This window comes from Danio aesculapii, chromosome 19 (genome assembly GCF_903798145.1).
Source record: "Danio aesculapii chromosome 19, fDanAes4.1, whole genome shotgun sequence".
Lineage (NCBI taxonomy): Eukaryota > Metazoa > Chordata > Actinopteri > Cypriniformes > Danionidae > Danio > Danio aesculapii.
Genome location: NC_079453.1, coordinates 1,103,893 through 1,115,219, shown reverse-complemented (window position 1 = coordinate 1,115,219; position 11,327 = coordinate 1,103,893). Strand labels below are relative to the sequence as shown.

Below are 11,327 nucleotides of genomic sequence, written 5' to 3'. Positions count from 1 at the left end.
AAATGATTACAGTATAATAAAAAGAACTTAGGGCAGGGGTGGGTAAACTCGGTGTCCTGACAGTTTAGCTCCAACACTAATCAAACACACCTGCTTTTAGATTTCTAGTGATCATGAAGACACTGATTAGCTTGTTCAGGTGTGTTTAATTAGTGTTGGAGCTGAACTGTGCAGGACACCGGACCTCCAGGACTGAGTTTGCCCACCCCTGTTTTTACATCATTATGATTATTACAGAAAAAACATGATATCCTCTACATTAGAATTATTCTTCTTCTTACATTATTATAATGAAGGAAAATGATTACAATTTAAGGGATATCATGAAAATGATTTCATAATAATTAAAATAATAAGTAGAGGAATTTAGGTGATTTTACACTAAATTTTACACTATAATAACTGTTCTTTATTATTATTATTATTATTATTATTGTTATTATAATTTAGGCAATATCATGATTGTTTCTACATTTTAATAATTATAATAATAAAAAAAGAAAAATAATTATAATGTGGGTGATATCATGAAAATTATTTTATAATGATAATAATAATAATATTAATAATAATAACAATCATAATAATAATAATAACAATAATAATAATAATAAAAATTAACTATTATTATTATGTAAAATTTTGCATGATATCACCTAAATCATAATAATAATAATAATAATAATAACAACAATAATAATAATAATAATGATAATAATAATAATAATAATAACAATAATAATAATAATAATAATGATGATAATAATAATAATAATAATAATAACAATAATAATAATAATAATAATGATGATAATAATAATAATAAAAATTAACAATGTAAATGTAATAATGTAATAATAATAAAAATTAATAATGTAAAATTTTGCATGATATCACCTAAATAATAATAATAATAATAATAATAATAATAATAATACAAAAAAGGATCATATTTAGGGTATATCATGAAAAATGATTTCAAAATGAAAAAATAAACCTACATATTAGTTCTAAATATATTAAACTATTAACATTTTATGCATTGAGACATTAATTTTATGACAAAATATTTCTATGAATTAGTGAACATTTTACAAAAATCCTCAATAAAGCAACAAAAGATTAGAAACAACCCAAAATGCAAGTAAAGCGTAATCTACTCCAGAGGAAATGAACTGAAGTCTGATTAGAGTAAAGAGGAGGAGGAGATAAACGTGTTTAATGAGCATGAAGCCTTCTCTCAGGGTTACAGCTGAGATTCTTCAGCTGGTGTAGTGTTTGATCTATTCACGCTAATACTGCGCATGTGTGTGTGTGTGTGTGATACGCGTGTTCGTTCAGACGCTCAGGATCCAGAAGAAGAAGAAGATGGCGAGGAAGAGGAAGAGCGAGTCCTGCCAGTTGTTGCCGTTGTTTGCGTTTTCATTGGCTTGCTGATCTGCTCCGTAATGAGCGTCTGAATCAAGATAATTCATATTCAAATGAGGTGTTACTCAATGAAACATCAGCTCATTTGCATACATTTCTCACACACTAAAACTGGAACGTTAGAGGAAGTCAATTAGTTTTTAATTTACTCATTTTATTTCATTTCATTGTTTTAGATTAATAGAGAGAAGGATTTTTACTGAGAGGATTTGATTTTGTTATTATAATATTATTTCATTTATTTTTGTTAATTTAGCATTATAATTAATAACGATTTTAGGATTCAAAACTTTTATTTCTAGAATTAAATTTTTTATTATTGTTATTTTATTTATTCTTTTATTTTTGTTTATTTTGCATTATTCATTTTTACAGAGAGGACTTTAGGAACCCAGACTTCTATTATTTAAATTTTATTTATTATTATAATTTGATTTATTAATTATTTTTGTTAATTTACATTAATATACAATTTTACAGAGAGGATTTTAGGATGTTGTTTTGTTATTATAATATTATTTCATTTATTTTTGTTAATTTAGCATTATAATTAATTACAGAGACAATTTTAGGAATCAAAACTTTTATTTTTATAATTGTTGTTTTTATTATTGTTATTTTATTTATTCTTTTATTTTTGTTTATTTTGCATTAACTTTTTTTACAGAGAGGATTTTAGGAATCCAGACTTCTACTATTTTTATTTTATTTATTATTATAATTTTATTTTTTATTTATTTTTGTTAATTTAGCATTAATATTCGATTTTACAGAGAGGATTTTAGGAATCCAAACTTTTATTATTATTATTATTATTTTAATATTATGATTTTATTACTTTATTTTTTATTTTAGATCTTTTCTGGTTAATTTAGCATTGATTAGATACTATTGTAGTTTTTATTTATTTATTTATTTTTACAGAGAGAATTTTAGGAATCACAACTGTCATTATTATAATTTTATTTAATTATTATAATTTTATTTTAATTTTATTTATTAATTTAGCATTATTTATACGCTATTGCAGTTTTTATTTATATTTATTATGAGTACATTTTTAGTTTAAATATTGTGGCCAAATAAATAAATACATTTTAGTTTTTACAGAGATTATCTTTTTACCACTTCATAATTCACAAAATATTCTGGCCAAACCTTTATTATTATTATAATTATTATTATTATTATTGGTTAATGTAGCATTATTTATATGCTATCTCAGTTTTAATTTATATTTGTAATGTGTATTTGTCATTTATATATATATATAGAGATTTTTTTTTTACAGAGAGGATTTTAGGAATTCGGTAAATATTGTGGCCAAACTTTTATAATTATTTTTAATTGTATTATTTTAGAACAGACTTTACAGCTTTACAGTGGACATTAATATGAAGATGAGCTCTGACCTGGTCTGTGGAAAGGGTTGTTGGTGTTAAAGACTGTGGTGAAAAAACCAAAAGGAAAAGCACCGATCCCGAAAGACATGTGAAAGCCTGTGTCTCCAAAACCCTGAAATGGCTGCGCACACACACACAATGACATTATTAACACAGTTATAATCATCACACTGACATTAATGAGGGGTTAATGAGGTCACACTCACTCCTCTGCTCTCCGGCTCTGATCTCTGACCCTGAGGTCGAGGGGGTGTTTTTAATCTGCAAAACACACACACACACACACACAGACACACGCACAGACACACGCACAGACACACACGCACAGACACACACGCACAGACACACACGCACAGACACACGCGCACAGACACACGCGCACAGACACACGCGCACAGACACGCGCACAGACACGCGCACAGACACGCGCACAGACACGCGCACAGACACGCGCACAGACACGCGCACACACACACACACACACGCACGCACACATGCACGCACGCACGCACGCACGCACGCACACACACGCACGCACGCACGCACGCACGCACGCACGCACGCACACACACACACACACACACACAGACACAATGTTTATCATTATATTCAAATTAACAACCATATTTTACTGCATCTGCTGCTTTAACATCAAACATGCGGTTTTATGACAAACACACAAGTGAAAATTAAGGAACAAACATTAAATAAATAAATAAATAAATAAATAAATAAATAAATACAAGTCATTTTCTATTTGTAATCTAAAATAAATTGATCTTATGATTAATACAGTGAAATATGTTTTCTAGTTGGATGCAGTATATGTGGGCAAATTGGGATGCATCAAAAATGTGTGTACAGTGTATTGGTGTGTGTTGCTGTACCTGGGGTCCTCTTGACTGCTGCTTCCACGGCCGTACAGAGGAATCACTTTATCACGACTGATTCCTGCTTTACACACGGGACACTGCTGTCTGCTGGGACGCGTCTCCAACCACTAAAACACACACACACACACAACATCATCACCATCATTTCATCATCTTCAATATACACTCCAAAACACTGAAAAACACACACACACACACAAGACTATCATCATCATTTCATCATCTTCATCACACACACACCATCATCAAGATCATTTCATCATCTTCAACAAACACTCAAACACACACGGCAATATTATCCCGATCATTTAAACATCTTCAACACACTCCAAAACACACACACATTCCAACACACACGTGAAAATATCATCACTATCATTTTCATCACACACACAACGTCTCTTATGAATGTGTTTGATCAAAATACTGTAATAAATATGGTTAAAATTCAATAGCTTTGGATGTGAATATATTGCAAATCTGAATTTACTGCAGTGAAATAAAGCTGAATTTCATAAGATCACACAGGACTGTGATCAAGTCACATGATCACTCAGAAACCAGTATGAAGATTTGATGATGATGATTAAAGAAACATTTCTGATTATTATTATCAGTGCTGAAAACAGTTGTGCTGCTTCATAACTGTGCAAATATCAGAATCTATGCAAAAGCAGCATTTATTTTGGAGAGAAATTTTTCATGACACTGTAAGTATTAGGGCTGTACAATTAATCGAACATTCGGTATCGATTTCGGCTTCTAATGATTATGAAAGCATTAATGGAGATAAGTGATTATTGCATCATATTAACCCTTTCCAGTTGTTCATATTTGTTGCTCCTCAAAGTTCAGCTCCACATGAAAATGGCTGAAAGCATGTACAGTAATGTAACGTTTGCAGCACGGGATGTTTAGCATCGTTGTTTAAAAGCGTGAATGAGAGCGCATGCTGTTGTGTGTGTGCGCTCAGCCTCAGAGACGAGCAGAGCACACACATCTAAAGTCATCTTAATGTGAGCGCTTTAATGGTCTAATAGGTGTCAAAACACGGTGTTCAGTGATTATTCTTATTCATATTACCCTCATTTGTGTAATAAACAAAGCAGTTGAGAATCAAAAGACATGTGAAAGAGAAACCATAAATCAGAACCGTACTGCTCTTAAAGAGACAGCGCACAATATTCCTGCTGCAGACTGCTTTTATCATTAATCAAACAACAAAAGGAGAAAATCCCTCACTGCTCTTGACTGAAGGACTGCTGGAGCTGAAGTGTTTTCCTTACAGTGAAGATGCTTAAAGCTCAGTTTGTTTCATACTTTTATACTATTGTATTTATTTCCCTTTTCTTATTTACAGGGAGGAAAATAACTATATATACAGCTGAAGTCAGAATTATTAGCGCCCAATTTCTACACATTTCTAATCATAATAGATTTAATAATTCATCTCTAATAACTGATTTATCTTATCTTTGCTATGATGACAGCACATGATATTAGACTAGATATTGTTCAAGACACTAGTATTCAGATTAAAGAGTGATTTAAAGGCTTAATTAGGGTAATTAGGCAAGTGATTGTATAACAGTAGTTTCTTCTGCAGACAATCAAAACATATATTGCTTAAGGGGGCTAATAATATTGACCTTAAAATAGGTTTAAAATATTTTTATTCTAGCCAAAATAAAACAAATCAGACTTTCTCCAGCAGAAGTTTTTATATTTATATAATATTATAAATATTACAGGAAATACTGTGAAAATTCCTGAATCTGTCCAACATAAATTAGGAAATATTTATTTTTTAAAAATTCACAGGATTGATAATACTTTTGTCTTCAACTGATAATCGTTTTCAATAATCGTGATTACATTTATGACCAAAATAATCGTGATTATGATTTTCCCCATAATCGAGCAGCCCTACTAGGTATATTATATTTTCCATAGTTCATTCATGCATTTTCTTTTAGCTTGGTCCCTTTATTCATCAGAGGTCGCTACAGCGGAATGAACCGCCAACTATTCCAGCATATGTTTTACACAGTGGATGCCCTTCCAGCTGCAACCCAGTACTAGGAAACACCTGTACACACACAACAGCCAATTTAGTTCATCAATTCCCCTATAGCGCATGTGTTTGGACTGTGGGGGAAACCGGAGCACCCGGAGGAAATCCACGACAACACAGGGAGAACATGCAAACTCCACACAGAAACGCCAACTGACCCAGCCGGGACTTGATCCAGCGACCTTCTTGCTCTGAAGTGACAGTGCTAACCACTGAGCCACCATGTCGCCACCTTTCATTTCATGCCACATAAAATTATGACACATATATTATTTCTATTTATAGATGGAGACACTGACCTGATGTAGACACGGCCAACTGCAGAGAGAGAGAGAGAGAGAGAGAGAGAAAGAGATATCAGTTAATACATTCAGAACATGTCTGCAAAACTAGAAGCGAAATATATTTACACCATCCAGAGCACAATCTACACTGTTTATCATGGTAATTATCGTATTTAAGAGTAGAGATATTGTTTGTTTTGTTGTTTTCTCTCATTTATTTCTCATTCATTGTATTATTTATTACTTTGATGATGCAATTTATATTCCATCGTTTAATATATTAATAAATTATTAGTTTTGGATTGTCTCCAGAATAAACCACTGTTATACAATGACTTGCCTAATTACCCTAACTTTACCCTAATTACCCTAGTTAAGCCTTTAAATGTCACTTTAAGCTGTATAGAAGTGTCTTGAAGAATATCTAGTCTAATATTATTTACTGTCATCATGACAAAGAGAAATCAGTTATTAGAGATGAGTTATTAACACTATTATGATTAGAAATATGCTGGAGAAAATCAAATATGTAAAAAAAAATCATTCAAACTTCACAGAAAGGCCGATTATTTTATCTTCAACTCTATACTTCATCATTATGAGCTAATATACAGTCAAAAATAAAACAGATCAGCGGTGTTGCTCATCCTGAAAGGTTTGTTTTCTAAATACTGAATAATTATCTTATCATTATCATTCTGTCATGCACACAAACACAATAAATGACATCTGCAAATCTACAAAACAAACAGTAGATAATGAATGAAGATCCGCAGCCAGTGTTACTCCATCATCATCTTCAGCAGCAGCAGCAGCAGCAGCTATTCTTACTCCTGCACTACGACCTCAATCCTGCAGAGTCTGTAATCTCTCATTAACCTGATAATCACACACTAACACCACTCAACATGCACAAATACTACTACACACACACACAATGATCAACTTAAATAACTCAATCAAGACAGAGCTCACTTTAGAGTTTAATCAACCCTATCAAGGCCTCTAAAACTTTGATATTCCTATAGGCCCAGTTTCACAAACAGGGCTTAGATTAAGCCAGGACTAGGCCTTAGTTAAAATAGGCTATTGAAGCCACATTTATAAAAATAGCCTTAGAAAAATATATTACTGGTGTGCACAAAAAAATGACACTGATGTATTTCAAGACATCTCACCGCAAGTTATTTTGAGTTGAGACAGCTCAAACATGCAATTTAGTATTGACTAGCCTTAAATCTTGTTCGTGAAACCGGGGGCTAGTGTTTTATTATTTATTTGATTACAGTGTGACTTATTTATTTATACAGTTTGATTTGATTTATTTATTTGATTTGATTTATTTGATTACAGTGTGACTTATTTATTTGATACAGTTTGATTTGATTTATTTATTTGATTTGATTTGATTGATTTGATTGATTTGATTACAGTGTGACTTATTATGTGAATTTCTTATTTTTCAATCTTTGCATTCTTATGTTTTGTGCATGTTGTAGTGCTTTTGAGTTTAAGAAAAGTGCATCTTAAATAAGATTTATTATTAAACATTATTATTATTATTATTGATTATTTACAGATGCATTACATTTTCGACCTCCGTAAATTATCGAATTATAATTTTTGCTTTTCAGCTGAAAGTGGAAAAATATGTAAAAGAGAAATAAAGTATTTTATTGTAATATTCCAATAAAGAACACTTACTGAAGCATTTTACATTTGACTGATCATTATGCTGAAAAATTATGAGTTTGCCAAGTTTTAGGGGAAAGATTAATTCCAGAACCTTTGCTTTCTCTGTTCCTCAGTGGTGAAATTGTTCATCTCTCAATTACAATCGTCTTATTATGTTCTGACAATGAATAGTTCTGACTAAATAAGCATTTTTCAATATATTAACACAAAATGGAGACAAAAATAAAATAAAACAAAAGTAATTAAATTAGACAAAATGATTAACCCTCCTGTGAAAATGTTATTATTTCTCAAATATTTCCCAGAGTGCTGTTCAACAGAGCAATGGCATCGATGTTTTGTTTTTACATAATTTCCTATGATATTTTTCTTTAGGAGAAAGTCTGTTTTCATTTACGTTGACTGGAATAAAATATATTTATTAAAAATGACAAGCATCAGAATTCATCTTATTTTTTTATGGCTGTATAAATATCAGCATCTGTACCAAAATGCTAATTGTCTTGACTAAATTTAATCTGTTTTCTTTACATATTCTTCCTATATCAGCACCGCCTGTTTCTGTGATTCAAAATATAAAATAAACATGCTAAATAAATAATATTTGAAATAGTTTTCTTTCTAATATTTACTCTAAATAGTCAAGAAACAACAAAAGTGGCATAACTTCATCCTGTCAATCATCTATAGCAATGCCAAACAACATTTACCATAGTAACCACCAGCATTTACACCCAAATCACATGTGGAGAAGAAAATAATGCAGTGTAATGAAACACAATTCAATGCTGTATGGAATATATTAGTCATGTGTTTGACTCTTTAACGAACATTACAGTATTATGTCATATTTTACTATATTAATCTACAGTATCAGCTGTATTATGAGTGTTTATTGTATTATCAATCAGACTCTTGTTTGTCAACAAAGACTGTCTGTCAGTCAGCCAGTTTCTGTCTTCTGACAGGTTGTGTTTGACAAAAATAAGCAATAATAATGATAATAACAGGTATTATAGGTGCATCTCGTCTCGGTTATTGAGGAAAAAAGTTGTCTATATTCGTACATTCGGACAGTCTCCTTAATAATGTTATTTCATTGAAGTATTATTTACAAATTCTAAATAGTAAAATTATATTAGCAGCCAATGATTATCAAAGTACAACATTGTTTACAGTCAATTAAATAGTGCTAATGTTGTTTTGAGGGTACACATATTCAACTGAACGTGGTAAACATTATAGGGAGGGTTAAAATGACCGAATGTGCGAAATTACACCAACTTTACCTCAGTCTGTCAGTGAGTCTCTGTTTGCCTTCTAACAGCTCGTGCTTTACAAAAATAAGTAATGATAATTACAATAACAACAGGTATTATAGGTGTAACTTGTCTCGGTTACCATAGTAAATGCTCTCGGTGTGTATTATCGCGCAGGTACTGTTATGATATCGATTACTGATCAGATGTACCAGAACAGGTGTCCGCAGAGGCTGATGACCGCGTCTCGGGCGGTGTCCAAGCATATATTGCACTCGAAAGTGGCCCGTTCTCTGTCCCGCTCGCCCTCCGCGCCTCCACCGGGACCTGCTCCGCCTCCGCTTCCCGGGAAACCCGCTCCTCTTGCGGCCGCGCCGTCACTCGAGCTCCGCTGCTGCTCTGCGGCCTCCATCCTCTCGCGCTCGCATTCAGTGAGTCCTGCTGCTACTATCGCGTTGACGTCACGACACGCCAGCTACAAGCTCCGCCCAGTTCCGTCTGCGTCGAGCAAGTGTTGAGTAAACATCTGAATATTCATAGATTCATTAGTGTTGTGCAAAAATGAATCGCGATTAATCGCATCCGAAATAAAAGTTTGTTTTGACATAATGTGTATAAAAATATACATATATATGTGTCTGTATGAGTGTGTGTGCTGTGTACATTTATATAAATACACAAACGCATCTAAGAAAACCTTTTTGCAGGTATACGTCTCAATTTCTATTTAACTATGAGATTAAATAATGCATTTTAGTCACATTTTAAACAGTTTTTTTTTTTTTTTGCTGGATTAGCTAGCTGAATGTCATCATAACCACACTTTTTGATGTACCAAATATATTTCCTAAAAATTAGCAATAAAGAAAATATAGGATAGATATAGGAGTTTAAATACAAGAAGTGTCATGAAAATGAAGGAAGATGCAATCTTGGCCCACAGTTTAACAAGCAGGTGGTCGTAACGCACCTTGAAGTTGTATGCTGACAGCCAATTCTTTTTTTGGATAAGGCTGGTCTAAAAGAGGAAGCAGAGTGCCGACAACTTGATGAGAATCTGGTTTAACCACTGATAAGAATTCAATCATTAAAAATGCTCTATTCTGTTTGTTAAATTTCTCAAGGCATGAAGGTAGGCGGTGTCTTAACTTGTGTTTCTCCAGGAGTCAAGACTGACAGTGGACGGATAAAGACCCAAGCAGGGAATTTACACTGTGAAGAAATTATACATATTCCAGCACAAAGTAACGCTATCATGATCTAAAGACATGTTGGAAAGGCTCTGGAAATGGAAAAGTTGACCTCCATTGTGTTTCCAGCTATTGGAACAGGTAAAATACGCTTTTATAACCTAAATACATATCAGTTCTATAAAAAAAACACATTAAACGGATTTTATGACATAGTTTATGAAGATTTTATAAAAAATGTACACAATGATTACATGTATACTGTATTACAAAAAGTGCTGTATTTCTTGGCTTTTATAAATGTTCCTTTCAGCTGCTGAATAATAATATTTTATATTCATACTAAACCACATTCATATAAACGAATCTCTGCTCAATAAGGCACAAATGTAAAAGTCTTCATACTGTATGTTCACATTAAAAAACTGCTTCTCCTGAGTCTCAAATACAGCAAAATAATATCATATATCGGTTACTAACATCTCTATATAGCTCACAGTTCAGTTCTCTTTGGTCATCGTTAATATCCCTCTACTGTTTATAAAACTATAGGATCAAATTTCCAGCCAAAAGTATTGAGGTCACATATTCATTCATTTCCTTCAGCTTAGTCCCTTTATTTATCAGGGGTCGCCACAGTTGAATGAACCACCAACTATTCCAGCATATCTTTTACACAGCGGATGCCCTTCCAGCTGCAACCCAGTAGTGGGAAACACCCACATACACTCATACACTATAGCTAATTTAGTTCATCAATTTCCCTATAGTGCATGTGTCTGGACTGTGGAGGAAACCCACGCCAACACGGGGAGAACATGCAAACTCCACACAGAAATGGCAACTGGCCCAGCTGGGACTCGAACAAGCAACCTTCTTATAAGTAATGAAAAAATAGAAAAAATACTAAGACTTAAAAAAAATTATAATAAAGTGTCATCGTTTAGAAATAAAAGCAAAGATCAAAAGCACATGAAAAATGAAAATATACAATTAAATAAATTAGTTTTTCAAGTTTCAGTTTTGTGCAGTAAATGTAAGGTTCATTTTTAATTCATTCTTATTTTTCAACCCATGATCTGTTTATTATAAATAGCATTT

At 32.4% G+C, this 11,327-nt stretch overlaps 1 protein-coding gene across 1 annotated transcript; it reads right to left on the bottom strand.

Moving 5' to 3' along the window:
* Positions 1–950: 950 nt before the first annotated feature.
* On the bottom strand, positions 951–9,517 carry rnf5 (ring finger protein 5). Its single transcript, XM_056479170.1, has 6 exons — positions 9,249–9,517; positions 6,098–6,116; positions 3,719–3,831; positions 3,038–3,092; positions 2,841–2,952; positions 951–1,456 (listed from the first exon to the last, which is right to left on the bottom strand). The coding sequence occupies exons 1-6, from the start codon at positions 9,446–9,448 to the stop codon at positions 1,338–1,340; spliced, it is 618 nt and encodes a 205-aa protein (XP_056335145.1). The 5' UTR covers positions 9,449–9,517; the 3' UTR covers positions 951–1,337.
* Positions 9,518–11,327: the final 1,810 nt, after the last annotated feature.